The following is a 24,458-nucleotide window of genomic DNA, read 5'->3' as shown; positions in this document are numbered from 1 at the left end:
ATGCCGAACCACAATAAGTCAGTGTTTTCTTTTTGCAGGATGCACTTTGTATTAATACAGATTCCTTACCCAGCTGCAAGTTAGTAATGGTCTGTAAAGTACAGGTGAAAAAGAGTTGGGCGACCAGTATCATGTTGTAACAGACAATCAAAGTAATGCTTTAGTTACTTGATCCAACGTGTGTTTGATTTAGACTTAACCTAGACACATTTCATGACACCGAAGGCCTGTTTGAAACTTACTTATTGAGGATCGGTAACTGTGCCGTGTGCACCGTATCTGTTATATCTTTGCATCTAAATAAATATGTTCTTAATAATCAGCTAACAGGTAAGGGGCAAAAAGTGTCCGGTGAATTTAATTTCATTTTAAATTTAGGAAACTAATTTAAAAGTTGAAATGTGAGAGGAACCATAATTGAGGACTTTATTACAGATATCGACATTAACTGCAGTAGATTACACTCTGAAAGTTAGTTATTAGGTCCTTTGCAAAACCATGTGTTAAATACAATCTTACTGTATTTTTAGGTTTCACTGGGTGCGTCTACACAAGACGCTTAACTTCGCATTAGCATAGTTTACTGCAAAGCAAGCATGTGCGTCTGCACGTGCACATCCTTGCTGTGCAGTAAACCTCCCTAATCCTGAGTAAATTTGCTACCAGTGACTTAGCGCTTGTGTAGACAGCGACACCTGACCAGGAGCAAAATCTGGTCCCAGTCAGCCATCCACCAGGGGGTGGGAGATAGCTCCCTGCCCCCGGGAGCTGCCTGCTGCAAGGGCAGGCTCTGCCACAGGAGCCCGGGTGGGGACTATGAGCCCCTTCCCTGACAGCAGGGAGCTGCAAGCCCCTGCTCCCAGATGGCAATCAGAGAGCAAAGGCTGGAGATCCTCATCTCCCAGCCTCTGCTGCACCTGCTCTAGTGGGGAGTGGAGGGCTGGGAGACCCTTTTCTTTGTTCCCCCTTAGCTTCACACTCATGGAGCTGTGTGGGGAACAAGCTCCCCAGCCTCTGTGCCCAAGTGGGGACAATGTCCCCCTGCCTCAGCAGCAGGGAGCCTCCAGCCCCCACTCCCCGATTGCAGAGCAGGGGCTGGGAGCTTGTTCCCAGCCTCAGCTCCGTGACTGCAGAGTGGGGGCTAGGAACAAGCTCCCCAGCCCCCACTCCGCAGTTACAATTGTGATCGGTGAGCAGGGACTGGGAGCTCCCTGCATGGGGCCAGTTCCCAGCCAGCCCTAGGCTGCACAGAGAAACACGTGCAGCCTGGCGGTGTCTGGGAACTGTCCTGTTTCAGGAAGTCCCTGGCCAGCTCTGAGCTGCACATGCAGACTTCTCTGTCAGGGGCAGGTCCCAGCCCCAAGCCCTGATTGGGTGTTTGAGGCATGGGGCTTGGAAAGAGCTGCAGTGGTGGGGTAGATCCCAGCCCCCTGTCCCAATCCACCAGTGGAAGAGCTAGCTGCTAGCTGCCCGTGGATCGGGGCAGGGGGCTTGGACCTGCCCCTCCCTGGACCAGGGCCAGAAACTCCCTGTCGCCAGGGCAGGTGGACATTGGGGCAGGGGGACATTGTCCCTGCCGCAGCAGCAGGCAGCCCCCCCGGGGGCCAGGAGACACCTGTTTCCTGGCCCTGTGCTCCCTGGCTAGCACCCAGGGGGAGCCTGGAGTTCCCCCTGGTGGCAGCAGGGGCTCATTGCAGGGTTTCAGGGAACTTGGTGCAAATATTCTCCCTAATCCTGGCATGTGTAGACGCATGCCCAAAACCCCTTACTCCAGAGTATTTTCCACCTGAGTAAATTTGGGCCAGAGTAAATGCATGTGTAGATGCGTCCACTGGGTAGTTAACTTACTGGTTACCAGCAGTAGGCACATGATTGCAAAGCTCAGTGAAGGTTCACTTCTTTTCAGTAGCTCGGGGTGGCAGTTATGGCTAACATTCCCGTCTACAAGGGTATGGCTCAAGAGCCATGCACGGGCATAGTGCAGATCAGCACCCAGTGAACATGAACAGGTTTGTGCATGTCTTACTCCCTGTAAACCACCAGCACTCTGAACATGAAACCTCAAATACCATGGGTCACTGTCCTATTTACGGATAATACATAAAGGATTCCCCCAGCCACCAGCAGTCTGCACTTATATCTCCATCAGCCTCTGTGCCTGCCGGTGGCTGTCAGTACAGGAAATTGCCTGTGCTGTCCCTTTGATATGCACACAGGACATTCATCTTTGCACTTTTATGTCAGGCTAAAAATAAACTCTTCTCTCTGCTGAGGTTCAAAGCCCAACAGTTCGAGCATCACCAGTTGGACATATTTCAAAGTGTCACCTGTTGGAGCTGGCTGTTCAGTAAGCAAGTTATATAACTAGGATTAATGAAGGCTTAAGGCCTGAGTGCTCAGTGTAGTTCCCTGTATCTGTTTTGACATCTCTTGAACCCATTAAAAAGAAATATTAATTGGTGCTGGATGTTTTTTCCAAACTGGCACTAAGCCTTCTTTTTAACCCCCCTGTGCTGATTATGCCTATGACTTACTGGAGACTTTTTGCTTTGCTCCATTGAGCTAGCTGAGAAATGGAGGAGTAAAATCAGTATCAGTGCTGGCTGTATCCAAGCATGTTAAATTAGTGACCCATATGATCTAGGTGACTGGGAGCTCCTTAAATCAGATAGTGAGACTCAGTACAAATGCACGTAGGTCTGAACTTCATTGCTTCTTCCTGCTTTGGATAGACATTCATAGAGGACTCATCAAGTCCTCCAGCTCGACCCCAGACTGCACTGGGCTCAGTGGGAGGGATTCTTTATCTTCCAGAATCCTGGTCAGGAAACTGGATGGGCGTCCCTAGGGCATTAGTGGCATGGTTCACTAGCTGATGGGTGCGGGTTTCTTCCCACTGCATCTGCTGGTTGAAATACCCCTTCCTGGATTTTTTCGTGAAACGCTGCTTGCATATTGTTCCTGAGATGTCAAAGCAATTTATATGAGTACATAGGCTCCTTATCTTCAGTTTAGCAGTGGGGAAGCTGAAGCACAGAGAGGTTAGGTGACTGGCACGTCACACAGCAAATCAGTGGGGAAGGAAATGAACCCAGGTGTCCAGACTACCATGCTGTTGCTTTCTCCAACATCTGCATCACCTCCTGTCTTGGTCCTGGAGGTGAAGTTTGGTGATCTGATGACTGCGCATGGAGTGGCTGCTGGGATGACAGTAGGTTTTTTTTCCACTGCCCTGAGAGTTGGGAGTCCCAGATTCAATTCCCTGCTCTGCCTCCAGCTTTATGACCTTTGGAAATCCAAATCACTTCAGTCTCTCTGTGCCTCAGTTGCACATCTGTGGGATGGGCAGGATAGCACTCAAACACAGACAGCAGTCCTACAGACACGGGGGCACACGCAGTACCTACATACACAGAAGCCAGCCATGGACTCCTGTTAGGGGCTGCGAATCAGCACCATGTTTCCCTTCAAAAGGGATCTTTTTCTGGTAAGAGAATAACTGCAGTTTGCAACAGGGGAAATGTATCCAAACTGCGCTTGGGCCCATCTCATAGATAAAGTGAACATTTACTTACTGTTTCGCAGCGCTTTCCACCCCTCCTGCCACATGCACCTGTTCAGAGGAGAGCCTCCTTTCTGCGCCACAGGGTGGAGATGGCTGTGCTGGTCACTAACCTCACCCAGCCTGCTCCTGCAGCTGCATCCCTGTCGGTGTGCAGATGCATGCCTTTCCTACATTGAAATCTTTGGCAGCCCCATTTTAACATAAACGTTAAGCAAAATTGAGCTGGCTCAATTCTCGCTTCATTTACCCCGGAATAACCCATTGGCTTTATTCCCCATTTGCACCCATGTATGTACAAGGATAGTCAAGTGCACAGATTGTGCACGATCAGAGATCTCAAGTGCGGATGCTTTGCTGAAGGATGTCATGCGATAATGTATCTTGCTGTTTTCTTGTTTGTTCCTTGCAGCATCTTTGTATATTGACATTTGTGTCATGATGTGATATTTCAAGGAGGAAATGTGATCTGTGCAAATTTTGCTGCAAGCTTCAGCTCCTGAATTTGCAGAGCTGTGTCAAAGCTGGCACCGCAGTCTGCTTTTCAGTTCTAGCTCTTCCTGTGGTTGCATGTCATTATGGGTGACACTGTTGACATGTACATGGCAAGTGTCATACATAATGCCAGAAAGTTGCCAAGGAACAAGGGAGAATTGACAGCAAGCGCCTGCTCATTTCCAATCCAGAAAGTTTACGGCAGATGAAGCAGCTTCTCTGCCCTTCCTTGTGGTTCTCATTACACAGTGCTCAGAACGAATCTCCAGGAATGATGTGTGATGCCTTTGGTTGCTACGTATGCCAGAGCGCTGCACACGCTGTTCATTCAGTCCCCTTTTTGCAGCGGCTTCCTTTAGGATTCCCATAACAGTGGGTAGCGTGCAGCCTGCCAACAGCGTGTGGCACAGGGAAGAGGACATTTTAGCAGGGGTATCCCTGCTCTTCTTACAAATGGTGCTTTGGGTGCCTGACATCTGCACAGAACAGACAGGACCTCAGTTGACTGTCTTACCTAAGTTCATATCTAAGTTATCTATTGACAGGACCAAAATCACTGTATATCACTTGTTTTAAACGAATTGCTTGTGCCTGAAAGCTTGCAAGTAAAGAATTTTTTTGGCAAACGTCTAATCGGTCTAATAAAAGATAACACCCCTACCGTGAGTTTTGATTCCTTCTGTAAATGACCAGTGACTCTCTGATGTTAGAGGCCATTGAGATTGCAGGATCTGACCCACAGCAAACAATGTCACGTCCCAGAGCACAGTTCTCCTCTTATCTATGCTGATGTAAAATAAGGGTTAACTTCACAGATAACAGAGACATACCACTGCTGTTGGGATGAATGGAGCACACTTGATCCAACTTGGAAGGATGAACAAGTGAACTGACTCTTTGAGGGCATGAGTCTGGGGTTGCAAGGAGTCCTGTGCTCTGATTCCGATCATTCGGATTTTATGGATACCAAACCCCAGAGTAACTCCACTGGTGTAACTGTGGCGTAGCTGAAGTAGTTCTGGTATGTGCTGATTTCAGTCAGTGGAAGATCTAGCCCCTAATCAGACTTAGTGTTTCCAAGATGATCCTAAGAGCCCAGTGTAATACACATTGAAATCAGTGGGAGTCTTGTAGTTGACAGTGCTGCTGTATGTTTAGTCCTGCATCACAAAAGCATTTCCAGATAGTCTTGGTTTGCAGGGCAGGGAGTGAGTTTCCATTTATATTGTATAACAGTTGGTGTACGAGGAGCATCCCACGGCAGCATTGTGTACGCCTGCAGGTGCAAGTATGCCCAAGCGTGGAGTAGAGAAAGTGCTCTGTGCCACAAGGGAGAGGAAGTATTGGACTCGTAAGCTTCCTCTTCCCTAATGAAGACTGAGGCTTCCTTGATTCCTCTGAGGCCTGAGAGATAGTAGATGGAAGCAGGGCTTCTGGGTGTGGACAGCAATTGTAACCTAGCCTGCCAGGGAAGCAGCACTCAGCTTCTGGTAGCTGAGCTGATGATTCTGAATTCATCCCAGGCAAGACAAAGCATTAAATTAATTCAGTGCATGAAGAAGAGGCCCCATCCTTTGAGTTTCTCAAAGCACAGACTGCATCCAAGTGCAGAACAGTGACTCACAGGCAGATCGTGGCCACCTCTGCTTCAGGGTCAGGGGTTGATGTAAAGGAGTCGAGGAGATGGGAATTTGGCCCTGAATATTTCCTTATCAGGGATTTAATGCCTTTCCTCCTACATCCTCCATCTTGCTCACCCACATTTACCATTGATCAGTTTTGCTGCATGGCAGCCCTCCAGGAAAGGCCAGTGCCTTCTGCTAAAGATTATTGGATCCCTGGGGTGCACTTATGCAACTTGCCAGGGTATTTTTATGAACAGCATACTCTTTACTGAGCACGAGGGCCACTGCTTTCTTTAAAGAGGAAGGGGCATGTGATCATTGCACGATATCTCAGGGCCAGCTTTCTTTTTCCGGGGACGCTACGTGCACAATAGAACGGGCCAGGGCCCATTTCTCCCCCACCTCCACAGGGTGTTAGCAGTGCAGTGGTTGGCATGTAGGGAGCATATTTGGGACTGAATGCATTGACAGAGTGCCCCGTCGCGGACCTGAAGCCTTGTGTTTGCCCATCTCTCACTCCCCCCATTCCCCGGGCTTGTGTAGCAAGCTCCTTTCTGTCTGGAGGATAGAAACTGTCCCTCAATAAGAGGCAAGGTTCCTAAGCTCCTTGGAAAAGTAGCACAATCCTTACCAACCACACTTCTCTGCTTCTAGCATCGCAGTCTAAGAATAACGAGGGCTTCATTGGCTTCTTGTCCCCTTCTGATAGCCCTCAAAGTAAACGACTGCAATAGCTGTCGTCGCTTGGCTTACCACATCTCAGCAGAGGCTGGGGTAGCCTGCTTTTTCACATGAGGTTTCCCAACGCTGTGCGCGGAGGGCACAGCACATCTAACGATTTGGGCTGGCTATTTCTTTCCTGTAGCGGTAGTAACCCACGTGATTATTCTGAGTGATCCCCTCAGTGAGCTCTGATGGGGGGAAACCCCCCCACCCGCTCTGATATCACAGGGAACAATGCGGGGAGATGGATGCAAGCAGATTTAGCCGTGGGGAGGGTTATTTGTTTGACTTTGGAATCAAAACATGTGGGAGGTTGCTGCCAACAGGCTTATAGTAATGCTCACAAGACAGGAAGGAATAAAGGAACCACACGAAGTGAAAAAACGGCTTAATTTCTTTGGTGCGAGGAGAAAGTATTTAACTCCTAAAAAGATAGATGGTTCCCACAGAGAACTCGACACAAAGCTTCTCCAGTGGTTGTTCCTGGTGGCTCTCCCGAAATGCGGGGTTGTGCTGGGGGGGCAACGGGAAGCCTCCTGACTTAGAAGGGAAGGGAACGAAGAAAGAATCAGCTACCGTGTTAAACACCTAGTGACACTGGTTTTACCTCCGGAGCAATGAAGACTGACACCGTGGGCCCTAGACCACAGGGACAGGGGCCCTCTGCCCAGATTCAGCTGCTCTATATTCGCCTCCCATTGAACTTGTCTCTAAAACGTAGGAAAACAGCCCGTCGTACAGACTGCCCCAGTGATTGTAGGACAGTAGCACAGAGAGAGAAGCCAGCCAACAAACCGTGCAGCAATGTGCACATTCGGTGTTTGAAATAGCAGTGGCCTATGGATGGCTGCTGTCAGTGGTGTTATTTCCAGGGCAGAGGTGCAGGGGATTTGGGGGCAGGCACAAAGACATACAAACCCAGGGGGCAATTCCCAACCCCCTTGCAAAAGTTAAGGAGCAATCTTGTAAATGGCTTCGCACAGCTTGGTGCGCTGCGGGGTATGATCTGTGCAAGAGGGAACCGGACAGTCACCTTCCAGGGGTCCCCTGACCCCAGTTGTCTTTCCTGCTTGGTGCGGGGGGCTGGACCCAATGATCCTCCGAGGTCCCTTCCAGCCCCTGACAATCTATGAATCTATGAAACTTTGCACTGGGCAGCGAGCCAGGCCGGCTTCTTTGCACTGCACACCCTCTCGCGGGTGGAGGGGGAGGAAGGCAGGGGAGGTTTGCACCCTAAGACGAACAAAGTAGATGGATAGAGTAAGGCCTGCTGAGAGCGATCCCTCACACCTTCTGCTAACTCAGCCGACAAGCACAAATGTGAGTTTGGGGCTCTGCACCAGGCAGTGGTCTGTGAGCGAGGGAAGGAGGGATTGCTGGGCTAGAAGGAATGTCTGGAATGACCGTGCACTCCTCCCCGTGCCTAGCTGGGTGCAGGGATCTGGTGGGTGACTAATGGCACGACAAGGTGGGGCTGCTTGCCTGGGTCAGACTTGGCGATGGGTGGTATCATTAAAAAGAGAGAGGAGAGCAGATTATTTTGAAACAGTGCAGCCTAGAGCTAAAGCAGATGATGGGAATCAGGACTCCTGGGCTCTGCCATTGCCTTGCTTTGTAACCTTGAAAGAGTTTGTACGCTGTGTCCCTTAATCTATGAACTGGGCTTGCTAGTGCTTACTGGGAAGCTGTGAGGCTCTATAAATAGTCATTAATGTTTAAAAGCACTTGGGGATCCCGAGGTGAAAGGCTCTGTAGAACTGCAAGCAATTACTGCCTGGTAATCATTGCTTGTTTAACATAGTTCTAGGGACTGAGGCCAGGATTTAGGGAACGTAATGGGACAGTGAGGCAGGCAAAGAGCTAAAATGCCTGAAAGCATATCAGGTGGGAGAATCTGCCCTCTTGGACACCGGCCTTGGTTGCCTGCTTTCTTACAGGCCTCTCACCTGTGTGGAGAAGAGAAAGTCCCCAATTCCCTCGGCAGTGCACAGGATGCTTTGAGTGCTTATGTAGCAGCGCCCTGTGCATCCAGGTGTGTCAGGAGGACAGCTGGCTTACCTGCTGCAGCTGGAATCTCTATGGAAATGCTCAGCAAGCCCCACAGCCCCCTCACCAGATGTGCTGAGGTCTTTCCTGTATGGGTTTACAGAATCGGGCTCTAAATCTCTGCAAGTGGTTTGTAGCTAAACCACGGGGACTTTGTGCACTTTCGATGGTTGCAGTGGCCTAGAGGGAGTTTGGAAAACTCCTCGCTAAATTCCAAACTCCTTGTGCACATCCCAGGCCTCAGGCATGCTCTCTGCTCTGCAGCAGGCCAGCAAGCACAAAGAAACACAGCGCTGCTTGTGGCTCCATTGCAGAGCATGGGCACAGTGCATCTCAGGTGTAACCTCCTTGCATTTCAGCAGAGTTCACTGGCCCTGCTGGCATTACATCTGCAGTGTATTTAGCCCTAGATATGTATCCTGAAGTTAAACTGTCAGCTTTCCAAACAGCAGACAGGCAGTTCCACCTGTCCTTTTACTAAAAGCTCAGTTTCTCTTTCCCCATTCTGCACGGTCTGGATCTGAACGAATAAACCTCTGATTGTAGGCCTGCATTTTCAGGTGCTTCAGTCCATACGCGGGTTTATAGGCCAGGCTCATTTACCAGTATTCATGTTGTCTGTGCATGAGGCTTTATTGATAATCCTTGGCATTGCATTCAGATTCTTTACACAATTATATTTTCCACTTTTGCTGGAGAGAGTGTCAGTGGGGCTGGGCCAGCGTTTATGAATGTTGTGCTGAGGGGGCTTAGAGCCACGATTGAGTTCCCATTGCATCCCACGCTCAATGCTGTGAGAGAGTCCTGCCCCCAGCAACTTGCACTATAGATGAAGCAATGGGTAAGAGAAAGGAGAGATTATTGTCCCCATTTTACAGATGGGAAAACTGAGACTCAGTGATCTGTCCCAAGGAATCTGGGGCAAAGCTGGGAACTACAACCAGGTCTCAGGAGTCTTAAGTCAGTGCCTTAGCCACTAGGCTGTCCTTTCTCTCAGAGTCGACCTCCCGAGACCTCTGACGGTACAGGTGAATCTCATCCCTTTGTGCAGGTTGCAAAGAGACGGAAAGACTTGCAAAACCAGAAATGTATCCAAGACCTTCTGAATCCTTGTTCTTCCCTCTGTCGACTGCTCTGCTCTTGTGGATGGCACTTTTTGACACTCCGTGCTAAAATACAAAACCTGCCCAGTACCTACAAACCATGCATTTATCTGTCAGACAGAGATTTTCCTGGTTTTGACAGATTTTCCTTTCTAAAGACATCAAAGCATTCCCAAAAAAATAAGCACAAATGATTTGTTTTGGTGCCATGTCCTGTTTCCCTGGCAGATGACACGCTTGCCTTCTCTTTTTCATCTCATGGCAGCCACCCCACCTGGACTAGAAGCAGTGCAAAATATTTTTTCAAGCAGCAGCAGCATCTGGCTCTTTATATACCTTCCCTGGCCCTCCTCTATAAACAGCGCGTTATTACCCAGGGGGTTCTTTTTTCCTTCTGATTTTAAGGAAATGAAAATTAACGATGGGTAATTGCTCATTGCTGCTTTCCCTCCCTCTACTTGGGCTGTCTTGTCTACCACCTGCTTCTCAACTACAGGCAATGCCAGCATTGGAGGGGGAGTCAGTCATTGCCCTTTAAAAGCTGCTATCCCCCTCTCCCCCCATGCCTCTGAGAGGATGCTGGGCACATATCCTTTAGACTTAATCACTGCTTATGCAAACACATCAATTAAAAACAACACCTGCAATGGCAGTGATCCCAGTGGGCTGATAGATAACCAAGAAGGTTTGGCATCCTGTTGAAGTACCAGTCTCACTGGGGGTCTCCCACAATGTCACATGTTCCTTTTAATGGCATGCAAGTGAGGCTTGGGAAGCAGTGAAAAATGATAGCCTATATGACACAGTGTAAATTCATTTAAGGTGCGAGAAAGAGGCCGCCTTTCCCCTGGGTCCTACGTTGTCCAGGCTTTTGCACTGCAGGAGCCTGCTGTCCTGAGAGCAGCTGCAGCACGAGTCACTTGAGTGTTGAGGTTTTCGTGTTTGAGGGAGGAACATGGGGGTCTGGCTCTACTGAATCCTCACTGTCCTCATCATTTGTGAAGTCGTTGCCATGCGACTAGAGACCCTGGTGTTTACAGAGCATGTATCCATGAACATGTAAATTGTTGCATGTTAGGCCAGGTACATACGCAGATTTCTAACAGCAAACAGTATCAGTTACAGTTGGGATTTTTTGGGCAAAACAGTTACAGCAGAAAAACCCTAGCACCGATACAGTTGTAGGGTTGCAGGAAAGCAGGGCTGGAAGGGACCTCACACTCAAGGCAGCAGCATCCCTAGCTAAATCGTTCCAGCACAGGGTTTTCCCCAGTGCTCCCTGAAAAGCAGGTCCTTTTAACATGTCTCAAGTCAAGCCACAGAACTGGGGTGTCCAGAATCACTGGTCCCTTTGGAAAAGTTCATGCTCTGGGGCCCTTACCATGCAAACACTTAGTCCAGCGGTTCTCAAACTGGGTCGCAACCCCAAATGGGGTCACAACATCAGCAGATGGGGTTGGGGATGGAGGGCTGTGGTTTGGGACTGAGGGGCCATACTGAGGAAATGGGGTCATGCTGAGGAAATAGGGCCATAAATGGGGTCATGCTGAGGAAAAGTTTGGGAAGCACTTAGATGCTTAATTTTACACCTGTAAGTATTGACTGATTGATTCTAATTGGCCTGCTCATAGGCTTAAGAGTTAAGCACCTGTAGTGTCAGGGATAGGGTTTCAGTGAGATGTAGTTTGTCATCAGATTTCTTAGCTTTTTCTAATCCTTTGCTTTTTTCCTTCTAGGATTATACCCCAGCTAGAGAGTCCCTGTGTGCAGGTCTCATCAACTGATCTGCCCGACTCAGAGATTTCAGAGGCCACCAGGACATACTCGCAGGGATTGAGCCGCTATGACCTGGATGAGATTGATGCTTGTTGGCTGGAATATGTTAATATGGAGCTCAAGGAGATGGGTAGGTATTTTTGTCATTTTCCTGCTTCTCTGGGGTGTACCTATTAATTAATCATGGAAGATGGAAATTCCTGAGGACCTTAGGGCAGGGGTCTCCTCTGTTCTGTTCAAAATGTGAGAGCTCCCCAGAAGAGATAACAGCAGAAGCTGAGCAGAGCTTAGCCCATGTGGTTCAACAGTCCTCTCTCATACATAGCTTTTGGAGCACTGAGATAAGTATAAATCTAGTCTGAAGTGGGGAATGGCATGAGATTTCTCCCAGTAGAGTGCGGAGATTGGTTTGCAGGTGGATGATAGAATCCAGTTCTCCCAAATCCCATTGTTGTGCTGTAACCACAAGACCCTCTCCACCTTCATCTTCATTGCTAGACTTGTCTTCCCTTAACGCTAGCAACATCAAAGGTATTTATCATAGATGTCCTGGTCACATGCTTGGGAGCTAAATTGACAAGCGGACTCGAAAGAAAAAGCACTTCTCATTCTGAATAGATAACTCTAAAGGAGAGGTGGCAAAGATATGGCCCGTAGGCCAGATCCTGTCCTAGGAGCCCTATCATCCGTCTCCTGCTACGGTCTGTGGGTCTCAGTGGACCCGTCGGCAGCATGTGGGGCGTGCCGGATGGCTCCAACCGTCTCGTGCAGCACCCGCCCTGGCCACTCCAGGACCATGCTGCATGCAGTGCCCATCCCTGCACACATCCTAGAGTGGCAGTGTGGCCGCCATGTGTACCATAGCTTTGGAGAGGCCGCTTCATGGGGCCCAGCCCCAGAGCAGCTGTGTGCTGTTCTTCTGCTCTGGGACCATGGTTCCTCATGTGTTGGCAACTCCAGGGGTGTGCTGACCACAGTGTCTGCTGGGAATTGGCGTATTGGTGGCTTTGTTTGTTATAGGCAGATTTATTAGTCCAGAAACTAGAATGTACAGTTGTCAGAGCTGGGTGAGATTGGCGGTCACTGCAGAGGGGGTTTTCCAGTCCTTGTTGGATAAGGTCTACAGTGTCATGGTTTCCAGTCCTTGTTGGATAAGGTCTACAGTGTCATGGTTTCAACCACTAAGAGAAGACCAGCAAATCACTAATAATAAAAGCACCAGCCCTGATCCAGGCATCCAGGACAGGATTTAGCAACAGTGGTAGGAATTCCCCAGGAGCAATACAAAGGTCTACAAGGGTGGGACCAGGCGTGGTACAAAACACTTCCATACACAAACTCACTCATTGCTTAATAGCACATGTACAGCCTTCCGGTCCTTGGGCTACATCCTTGGGGTAGGATCTCAGACTAGAGGCTAGCTCAGGAGTTGCCCCCTGTATTTGCTGATTGTTATTGTTTTCTGGGCTTGAGTAGGTCTCAGTTTCTTTGGCCGACCAGTGCCTTAGTAGCCAAATACCATGTCCTCATCACTGTGAACATAAGAACATTGTGGAGGTGCTTCTGGAGCTTGATTACTTACTTGTTAAATGTGCTACATCTTCCGCAGTCTCAAGAGTGAATCATAATTGTGCTTGCCTACTTTAACAGCCCCAGCTCTCTAAGTATCACACCCAGGTTTTGAAATGTTGCTGATCTGGCCAAGGGTTTTGTACAAGGCAAACAGCACTCTGCCCCTGGCCTACCACTGCTGTAGTACCAGTGCCAAAAGTTGCTGTTTCTCTTCAGAGGGACCAAAGTTCCTGTCTCTTCACCAATGAAGTTTCTGTTTCTGAGAAATCAGAATGGATATCACGTGGTACTATGTTTCAAGAGCTCATAGAAGGTCACTGGCCAGTGATTGGGCTTCTGCAAGAATCCGTTGAGTGGGGTTCAACTTGACTTGCTTTACAGTTGTGTTAAGGCAGGTTACAGTGGGTTGTGTGGGCTCTCAGATGTGGAGTTTCTGCATTAATTGTGACTTGAAAGACTGAGATGAAACCATTTGTAGAGGGCGTGGAAGCGAGAGGTGCCAGCACCCTGCCAGAAGCCAGGTGTCTCAGTCACAAACAGCGCGTTGTCTTGCATCATGAGTTATGTTAAATTTAAAAGAGAGAAATTAAGAGCAGGGCAGGTTTGTAATAGTAATACACAGCCGAGGGCTGAGCAGAAGCCCCTTCGAAGACCATACCCAAAAGTTAATCATCATAGCGCTTTCCCTTGAGACCATGAGGTACATGCCCACAGCTTCCCCTAGAAATGTGCATGCTGCCTCTACCGTGTCTTGTCCTTGCTGAACCAGGCAGGGGAAACCTGGGCTGAATTAGGTGGAGAAGCAGTGGAATTGAACAACTAGGGCAGTGGTGCTCAACCTTGCAGCCCTGTGGGCCAAGTGAGTGGCACAGGACCAGTTCACAGGCCACATCAGACCCTGCAGGCCAGGATTAGGCCTGCCCACCTGGATTGCAGCCTTAGTTGGCCCTTACGCACCAGGATTCGGGCCCTGTGCCACCTCTGCCTGGTCTCGTGTGGCAGAATCAGGCCCCATGCTGCCTCCGTCCTGTCCTGGATGCCTGGATCAGGGCTGGTGCTACTCCTGCCTGGCCCCATGCTTTGGGATGGAGCCCCATGCTGCCTCCATCTGGCCCCATGTTCTGGGATCTGGCCCTAGGGTCCAGCACTGCTCCTGCCTGGCTCCAGCGTTCCCTCTAAGCTGTGTGGTGTGCGTGGCTGCACAGGTGCACTCATGCTGCGCTGCTAGGCACGGCTGTGCACACCACACAGCTTAGAAGGAATACTGCTTGGCTCCTTATGCCAGGAGCCTTGCATGCTAGGATTGGGCCCTGGGGCCCCTCACTGGCCCCACCAGGCCCCACATGTTGGGATCAGGCCCTGAGGCCCTGTGCTACCTCCGTCCAGCCCCTCATGCTGAGATCAGGCCCTGAAGGCCAGATCTGAGCACTCCAGATTAAGGCATTGATATCGGAGTCAGGAAATTACCTCTGCAGTGACTCTCTGTGACTTGAGCAAGCTGCTTTATCACTCTGTGCATCTTTCCTCCTCCGACTCTTTGTGAGTTTTGTGTTTGCAGGTGGAAAGGTCTTTGGGAGAAGGAAGTCTCTTACTTGGGGCTTTCACCATTCCCAGCAGAAGAGCCTTGGATTTCATCTGGAACCTCTGAGTGCTTCTGTAATAAATTAATAAATAATAAGAACAAACCCATGAAGTTCCAGTAGTGGTAGCACAGAGACACCAATCATCTGATCCATCAGGCTGATTCATCAGTCCATTTCTGTTTCTAAAAGAGCTCTGTAATTACTGTGTTAGCCTTTAATATGCTGGGGAGGGAAAGGAATTTGAAAACAGCATTCAGTGATATCACTGATATCACAGATATCTGTGAATGTGATTTCCATGAGATTTGCTGAGACCAAAGCTCCAAATATGGATTCTGTTATCTCTCCCCCTCCTGTTTCTGCATCGGAGCTATGTCTAGTGCATTTTTCCAGTCACTTGAAAGAGACACATATAGCATGGATTAGTAATACTTCCAGCAGCATTCTGTAGGTAGCAAGTGTGGCTTAGACTAGAGGTTAATGTTCAGAAGGGCAAGTCCAGAGGTCTTCTGGCTGTGCTACTGACTTGTGTTGGGGCCCTGGCCAAATTACTTTATCCCTTTGTTTGAGCTTTTCCATCTGTAAAGTGGGGAGAGTAATGCTTATCTACTTGCAGAAGTGTCCAGAAGAAATATGTTAATGCCGTGAGAACCTCATCTTGAGGGTCTTGTAGAGGGAAAATACGACTATTGTTCTGAAGTGGTGGGTTTTATGTGCTCACAAAACAACACAAAGCGAAACTACTGAAATGAGCAGGTGAGAAGACAGAAATTAAGAGTGGGGCTGGTTTGTGAGCAGGTGAGAAGACTTCTGCAGCAAACTCAGAATAAAAAATAATCAAAAATAATCTGCATGCGTGTAACGCTTGTCTGTCTGTGTTTTATACTTCAAAAGCAGGCAGGCATGATTAGCACCATTCTAAAGGCAGGCCAAGTCATTCAGCAGGTCAGCAGCAGCATTAAGATTAGAAACCAGTTCCTTTGACTCCTAGTAGGGTCCCCATTTCAGTAGATCGCAGCATGCAGGCACTTGCTGGAAGACAATCCATACATAGAACTTTCTCCCAGATGGATACTGGGATATCCAAACTAGGTTTGTTCATTTTTCAGTCCGCTAGCACGATCCACCTGGAGAATCATAGCCTGCCCTGTGATTCAGAGACGGTGGTTGAAATCAGAAGATGTCCCTTAGCCTAAGGAGATTTGCAGAAGTTTAAAACTCCACCTGGAATGCAGTGGCGTGTTTGTCCCCAGATGCTGTACGGTGATAGGTCACGGACAAGATGTGTCATACGCAAAGCATTTAATGACAAAGAAAGAGCATGATCTGTGACTGGCTGTTAAGGAATCATAGATGGTAAAGACGGAAAATACCTATTAGATCATCTAGTCCATTCCTCTGCCATTGGACTATTGTTCCACGTAGTGTATGCCTTAATGCCTTTTCCAGGCTTGTTTTAGATGACCCTAGAGATGCAGTTTTTATCAGTGAGATCAAATAAACCTCCCAACTAGCAAACAGCTCTTGGTAATTTGCTGTTAAGTATTTTTCCTGAAAAAAAAAAAAAGATTCATAGTTAAAATATAAAGTATATTAATTAATCACATAAAAAGCCTGAAGTCAGTTTAAAAACATTTTTTTCAGTAACACATGCTAGTAACCAACTACTGTTCTCTGTAGAAATGTGCTGTTCTGCTAGCTGATAAAGATAAACTGAACATTTAAGCGTGTCTGAATGTTTTATTTGTTGCTGCTGCAATGTGAGATAATAAAGAAAGTGGGTCCAAAGTAATTTGGATCAAACGCTGAACCAGATTTGTGTATAGGACTTTATAAGACAGCACAGGACCTTCCTTTTAGGGAGAAGCCAGGCTATAAGTCTTCATTTTTTTATTAAGATTTCACGCTGTATATTGTGCGCTCAACTAAATCCAAGGCTATTGTAGGATTGTGGCTAGAGAGACTTCAAAGACTCAGACTGAAAAGTCCCTTTGCAGTGATAGGCACTTCACACGCATGCAGAATCCTACAGAAATTGCTAAAAATGCTGTTGCCACATCGATGTTGCAGAAGGCAGAATGAACATTTCTAGGTATTCCCTTAGTTTAATCCATACAGTATATGGCGCTTACACATGATCACCACTAGCTCTGCCTTCGATACTGGAGATGCTCCTGTTCCATGGCATGAACATACTGGCTCAGATGTACCGGTGGGGAATCTCTGATGGAGAATTCATCACACTATGTTCAGGATATAACTGGAGCACCTCTCCAGGCAGCGGAAATGAAGTCAGTCGAATAAACAGTGTTGGAACAAACTGAAGTTAATAAAGTTCCACGAGGAAGAACCTGACCAGTCACCCCAATTGTGCCACTATAAGTGAACATGAACTGCTCCTATGACTAGGACGAGTTTACACTTCACTGGATGGGGAAGTACCACCCTGGGCACCCATTCTCCATGTGGTTGTCACCTTATAATGCCAGACCCTAGAATGCTTGCAGCCCATGTCGGCCCTACAGCCTAAGAAGTGATCTCTGTCCTTGGCAGTGTAAGCATTGGCTTATATAAGCTGGGTTGGCAGCAAGACATTTTCCTGGAAGGAGCCTCATTGATAGAGCTCATGCTCCTGCCTTAGCTGCAACCAGCTCCTGGCGTAGATTGTGTTCCTTCATGATTCATAGAAAGCAGCAGCAGTACCTGGCATTGCCGCCAGACCATGTGGGCTTTTTGTTGCGAAAAGGCTAATGATTTTCAGGCCTTTCTTACCTGAGCTGCATTCAGACTAGTGATCCCAGGGTAAAAGTTAACATATCCAATTACCACTGTTAAGCTACCCGGTCTCTTCTCAGCACCTTAAGATCAGCCTAAAATCCATACCTCTTGTATCACTGTCCTTTGTGGGTCACCTTGTGCAGCCCCTGTCAAGGAGTTGCGAAGATTACTGACTGCACCTGCCATGCCTTCGCCAGCTGGCGCAGCCTCAACTTTGCTCCCAGCTACTTCGGGCTGCTTTTCAGTCCGTTGCTCCAGCAAGGCTTAGTGAATGGTGATATGGTGATTTATCCTTTTGGGAGGGGCAAAGGAGAAGGAGCTGAGATTTAAACTAAGCGGGTATCTGCGGAGCCACTGCTCTGCCTCAGCTCCCCACAAGTGGTCTGATTCCCCTGATTGCTGCACTTGTCCTGACAGCAATAGCTGATTAGAGCCTCCACCGCCGTTAACTCCCTCGCATTCAGCTTGGAGAGGGAGGCAGTCCTATGGCAGATGGAGCAGAGCATCAGGCTGGAGAGAGGCTCGCACATGCATTCAAAACAGGGGCAAGAAATTAAACAGTTGATTATTCAGAGAATGTTTGCAGAGGGCTCACTGCGGTGCCGGGTCCTGGACCAGCCGCGGCATTTTTATGACTCGCAAAATATGTTTTCAGTCACTAGAATTGTATCTAATTCTACAATAATTGCCTTCTTGTGTTTGAATGCAATCCACGTTGAGCCAGGGAAGGAATACATTTCAACCTCACTCTTAACCCTGCTAACTACATACTCAGAGTCATCATACTCTCTCATTTTGTAGGCTTCTACTCTGTAAGCAACCCAGAAGTCAATTTGGTCACTTTGGACGGAAGAGAAGCTGATGTAAGTCTTCTGGGTCTTGAAGTTGAGGTTCTGGAGAGTTTTTACTACTAGATAAAGATGATACTTAGATCACTAGAAGACTGCACCAGTGCTCCCAGAAAGGTCCAGATATGGCGTGGCATCAGCTGTGGGCTGCACCTGATTAAAAATGCCGGTGTCCCAGGGAGCACCAGTCCTTCACAAAGATTGCAATAGCCTCTAGCAGGCCAGTGGTTAACTGCAGTTCTCATCCATATATGGCCTTTTCTGTGAGGATCTAAAAGCATTGATTCTTGGCTCATACAAGATTTTCACTGGGATAATCCCATTGACCTCAGCGGGGCTCGCGTCACACTGATGTTCAGGAGTAGAGAATAGACGTTTCTGAACATCTGAGACTAGATCTCAAAACATCCCTATTAGGCCTCCGAGCATCCTTGTGAAAGAGGTGTGGTCTATTAGCGCCGTCTTGGAGATGCACAAACACAGAAGTAGGTGGGTAGAACCAGAAAGAAAACCCAGGTGTCCTGACGGGCCATCCTTTTTCTAACTGCTTTGCATTGCTTCTCTCATTGTGGACTTTGTTCTGATCTTCCTCTGGCTATGCTGGTGCTTAAGTGCTTTTGACTGTTCTCGTGCTACTCCTGGATGGGTGAGAGCAGAACCATGCCATCTGTTTTTTGTGTCCTGACCATATGGGAGTAACATCTGTAGGGTGGAGATAGTGAGGGGCCTTCTTGCAACCTACCCAAGCTCAGCTAACAGTGGGATGTGCGGAGGCCTGTCCTTTTTTGTAGTGGGCTCCATTTCCTGTAAATGACAGACTGGCTTCCCCCTTTTAAGTGCTTTCCTACCATCCTGCAACCATAAGGGATTGCTAATGTACAAAGGCTTTGACTGGAGTCCTCTGCTCGGCGTATACTCTAAATGACTGTAATGGACTTTTCACCCTTGTGTTACCCACATGTGCAGCTGCCACATTATGTGGTTTCACCAAGATGCTCGGCTCTGCATCTGAACCCAAGCTTGCGGTAGTTACTGTTAATCAGTTGAGAAAGCTTATCCCCATTAATAATTCAGGGTCTGTTTGTTTGGATTTTGCTAGGAAGAAAGTCTGCCAGTTTGGGGCTGTTTTATAACATGTCTGTACTGCAGCCCACAACAAACATTCATGTGCAGGCTGGGTGCTTTGTTCCCAGCTGAGATCATAAGCTCATTGCACAAGTAATCATTTTAACAGCAGAATTGCTTGATGCATGAATAGGAAAACCCAGCAAATCCTCCGCCACTTATCAGTGTGTTAACGATTCACGAGCACGGGATATGTTTAATTTACAGAAGCGATGCCTATCTGCAGTGTGGAAATATCTTGAGGACAGATTTAGGGCTAGAAGCTGCTCTCAGTTACGTCGGTGTCAATCTGGATTAACTCCAGTGGTGCAGAGAAAAGAAAGTGGCTTTTGGTTATTGACTCTGCCATTCACCCCCACCAGGGCACGTGGCATGCTGCAGCCACATTTGACCTCTGTTTGTGGTCATTGTTGTTAATATTAGATAGCTAATATGCCCAACTGAGCATGAGACTCCATTGCTCTAGGCGCTGTACGAACATCTTGCTAAGTGTGGTGTCTCAGACCAGATCACTCGGATCAGCTCTGAATTCTGTCGACTGAGCAGCGCTCCATCGTTCAAGTCTGTGTGGCGCTACCACCGGCAAGTATCCTACCTCCCAGACTCTTCAGCCTGGGGCTTCAGACACTCCCAAATCTATGGCAAGCATCCAGTGTGCAAGCCTCAACCCCAGAGGCCTTGGAGTTCAGATGCCCCTAGTTTCACTTGCTCTGAGCAAAAAGGCCATAGGATCAAGCTAGAGGGAAAGCCCAAAAGCAGTCCCCTGTCACCATAAATTGTGTAGCTGAGATCCTCCCACTGGGAGGCTATAGTAGACTCACGCAGGGGTGCCTGCCCACTGGGCAATGGACAGGTCTCCACCCTCAACTACGCCAAGTCATTCAAGGCTGAGAAGAAGGGGATCTCCCCTACCTGGTATGTACAACCACCTGAGCTGACACCATCGTCACGGTATTTCCCATGCCAGAGATAAGAGTCAGAAGGTCAGATTCTGATAACCTTGTTCTGGCTTCTTCCCACCTGACTCCGTGACTAGTCTTGTGACCCTCGATCTAATTACTGCCCCAGTGATCTACCACCGAATGTGAGTATGTCTGCCCTGTAGCCAGGGGGTGAGTGCAGCACATGCACCATTCCCATGTTACTAGCTTGCTCAGGTAACAGCGGCAGTGAAAATCCAGCTGTCAGACTTCAACATGGGCCAGCAACCTGAGCACGTACCCAGGGCACCTAGCAGGCATATACAGATTGCTCCTTGCTGTTGTTACCCGAGCTAGCTAGATTACAGCTCCTTTGGATTTGCTTGCGTATGCCGTAGTCACACGTTTGATTGGTGAGCAGTGTAGACGCAGCGGAAGAGTGCAGATACCAAAACGCGGTCCACGTTTTCTGAAACTTGGGCAGTTTGTTTCAAGCAGAAGGAAGAAGAGATACTCGGTGAGAATCCCAGTTGATTTTGTGTGCAAATAGCTTTGGCCTTTAAGTTCACCTCACTGAAGTCTGTTAGGAAATCCAGAAATATTTTCAGAAAGCAGCTGCATAAGCAGTTGACAGAGATGAAACACATTGAGCCCCGGAAACGTGTAAGATGATTTAACTCCCTGCAGAGACAGGTACTGCTGGAAAGCCTCTCTACTATTGCCTTGACATGTAGGTTAGTAGGGCTGCTGATCGGCAGAGGAAATGTAAGTTTAAGCCATCCTGCCTTTATAGTTTTCATCACGATCAGTTTTGCTGTATAGTTGTTTTATTATTTACATCAACTCTAAAATAATTGCAACAGTTTCAAACATTATTCAGAATCTTGCTGCTGGAAGGAATAAAGTAGCTTTAATCAGAAGTGCCCCAGGACAGCTCTGTCAGTGCAAAGCATTATTGTAGAAAGACAGCAGATTATAAAGTGGCTTCTAAAGCACTTTGTCATCATCTTAAATTTGAGCAATAATTGATGTCGGTGGGTGGCATAAAGGGTGATAATTGGTTCCTGTAAATCTTTTAAGTGCATTAGCAGGATATGTTGATAAAAATTACGGAGAAGTTTCACTGCACATGTTTAGCTCGTATGCAGATTGTGTGCTTGCTGGTTTTTGGTGGCTGTGCTTTACATCGAGATTTCATTTATAAATGAGTTGATAGAAGGGTAATATATGATTACTGCATCTTATTAATAGGCGGTAGACATGGGCACTTTGGGTTACACATAGTCAGAAACACATCAGTGGAAAGTCTTACATATGGCTGTAAGCCATAGTTATGGGCAACTTGTTGACCTGATAGTCTATAACCGTCTAAAACAAAAGTTAAGCTAGCATTAAAACATTTATTAATTATTATCAGCCTCCTAGGAGAGAGGAAGCGGGGCTCTTCCCTTTTTGCCAGCAGGGAAGCTGCACAATATAACATTGACATGACTCTCCTGCAGTTATACCAAGTTTGTAGCGGAGCCAGGAGGAGAGCCCTGATCATCGCACAATCAAGACAGTGGAAATCTAGGCACCAAGCAGCCATAGATGCAGGTTTTGTTGAAAAACCAGCCATATTAGTACTTAGCATTTACACAGCACTTTTTATATCTGGATTGCTTCAGTTCTCATAACCTCCCATGAGGAAAGCAAGGGATCATTATCCTAGTTTTGCAGACAGAGAAACTAAAACAGGCAGGTCCTAAGTAACTTACCTAGAGCCATGCAAAAAGACAGGTTTGGAGCTAGATTAGATCTCACGAATCCATGGCTTCTGGTACTGAGGATGAACGCACTCCCCTTGATATCTTATAAGGGTGTGCATACCCTTCTGCTTCTCATTTGTCAGGGATTATAACAGACCTGCAAAAAGCAGTTGACTCCAGCCTCTTTCACAAAATGCTTTTAAAAAATACAATTTTATTTGTTTATATATATTTTTACTGGAAAATAGACTTGAAGGTTTATAGTTTGTGAATCACCAAATAGTACAGCCTGCCGTCTTGAAGATAGTTTGTTCATGAGCTGTTTTATCTCTAGATATCCTCCATAGGGTAAAAGGATTTATTGTTTCAGTAAATTGATTTTAATGGAGTGCAGTTTAGTTGGAAATAAATCTCAGTTTTGTGAAAGGTGGCTCTCTTACTAATTCCCCCAGTATATCAAGGAGGTTTGAGCTGGAATATGGAACAGTAAAGAACATTTAGTAAAAGAGCGTGCCTCCGCCATGTCACATGCAATTATAATGCTATATAAATAATGATAGCTGAGATTACTAGTGTTTGTACATGATAGCTAATAGTTATACCTGTGTCCTGGGTGCCTTGAGGCTCCTTCTAGCTTAAGCTTGAGTAACTGGCCCCTATTCTCTGCACAAAAACTGGTTGTGTAAGCTCAGCCAGAAGGGTGGTCACCCACAGCCCAAAGGGTATCCAGGCCTTGATGGGAATGAGGGGAGAAAGTATTGGTAATAGAAAAATGAGACGCTATCCTCAGAAATGTGCAAGTGGTAGAAATAACCCTGTAGTTGTGAGTTGGGGAGGAAAGGAGAGAAATTGAAGCTTCACAGCCTAGGTCCCTGTAGTGCCGACATACAAGGAAACGTGTTTCTTGGGAGCCAAAGCCAAAGAGCAGATTTGGGACATGCATGTCATGCTGAAGGCAGATCTGGAGACCTCCTGCAATGCCTCATAGTTGGACACCTCCCCTGCCTCCCCCCTCTCCTAAAGTCCTTCCTCTGCCAAGGGGTGCTGAGTTTGGTTGGATGCATGATCCCTGTGCCTCCTGGCCTACCGTGAAGGATAGAGCTTCCACTGGCGTTGTTTCTAAAGCATCATTCCTTCGGGAGGCTGGGGTTTCCGCCTTCCCAGAGGGGAGGGAGTCTGGTCTCTGAGCGACACTGGGCTTACTTATAGTACTTACAGTAACAAAGATCAGAACCTGGCTCCTTCTTCATCATTCCTCAAGTGAGGATATCAACCCTGTGTACAACACGGGCAGCATTTGAATAGGGTGAGATTTTTTTGCTTTTTGTTATTTTGCTGGCCACTGCCCCTACAGCCAGCAGTTTTCTCAGCCAGAAAGACATCAATTTTATGAATGGAGCTTAATAGCAGTAACTTTATATGATGCAGAAGCAGATAAACAGAGCACAAATGCAAAAAAGAACTTCACCCTTAGGCCCCATTCTTTAGCGATTCATAAGTGATTAATGGCTTCATACCCATCAGCTACCATTGTTGCTTCAGGAGGCTCCGAGGTAGGCTGAAGGGAGCTTGGCAAACGAATTTCTAACGTGACTGCATCTAAACGGAGTGTGTGTGTGTGTGTAACTATACAACAAACGTATAACAAGTGATGAGCGAGCCAGCATTCATTACAGGTAAAGGTGTCCTGTTTACAGGCCGATGGGACGGCTCCACTGTTTCTTTAATGTCAGCATGAGGAGGAGGCGATGTGCTTAGCACCCTGCTCCAGTGCCTGTTGGATAGGAGTCTGGATGGGCCTCAGGGCTGCAGTAGAAGTGGAAACCCACCACCCTCACCTGGGATCAAGTGCAGGTCCTTCCAGGCTGTAGTCCATCACCCTTCTGCCTGAGCTACACAGCTACAGCATCCGTTACAGCTGGGACTTGTCAAGTTTATGCACTCTTCAAAGGCCAAATACTTCTCTTGAACACATGTCCAGGACTCCCGATGGAATAAGGCTCACTTTCACAGCAAAGTGGGATGTTTGGTTTTCAGCAGGGAGACGTCAACACGGACCTATCCTGTGGGTTAAGCTGGCCACGGCAGGGTATCGCTATCAATGAAAAATTTACAAGTTGGCATTTCAATAGAGAAATGCACTGAATCAGGAGGTGAGAGATGGGGAAGAATATACAGTTGCAGGTATGAGAAGGTTGTTTCCACTAGGAGTGAAATGGGAACTGTCCAGGTGCCAACATGATCCTGGCCCTGGAGACGGATCAGTTTTATGTTTCTTGTGGAAACCCATCCTGCTTTTCCTTCTATCTTTCTTCTGCTTCATGAATAGCAAATTCTTTGCTCATAATTATTTCTTAGCACAGGGGCTGCTATAGACACTGTCCCCCAGAAATGTAAGGGGCCCTCATGGTGATTTGCATTTCCAAAAGACTTGAAAACCAGCGGGTGAAGGAGCTGACATGATAACTCATTCGAACGATCGCCGGGTTTTTGGTTGTAGCCGTGTTGGTGTAAGGACATAGGCAGGCAAGGGGCTTGGAGTGAATGTGAGGGC

General features: G+C 47.6%; 1 protein-coding gene and 1 pseudogene across 5 annotated transcripts in view; one reads left to right on the top strand and one right to left on the bottom strand.

The window, feature by feature from the left end:
• The window catches only part of JADE2 (jade family PHD finger 2), a 144,580-nt gene that overhangs the window by 77,976 nt on the left and 42,146 nt on the right, over positions 1-24,458 (top strand). For all 5 annotated transcript variants that reach the window (XM_025196055.1, XM_025196053.1, XM_025196052.1 and 2 more), the window contains exon 5: positions 11,291-11,460. In XM_025196055.1, coding sequence (XP_025051840.1) covers positions 11,291-11,460 — 170 coding nt within the window. The remainder of the gene's footprint in view (positions 1-11,290; positions 11,461-24,458) is intronic.
• LOC112549158 lies at positions 19,975-20,159 on the bottom strand (annotated as a pseudogene).

The sequence above is a fragment of the Alligator sinensis genome, unplaced genomic scaffold (assembly GCF_000455745.1).
Source record: "Alligator sinensis unplaced genomic scaffold, ASM45574v1 scaffold111_1, whole genome shotgun sequence".
NCBI classification, from domain to species: Eukaryota; Metazoa; Chordata; order Crocodylia; family Alligatoridae; genus Alligator; species Alligator sinensis.
Note: the sequence above shows the minus strand (reverse complement) of the source record. Positions and strands in the feature narration are given on the sequence as shown.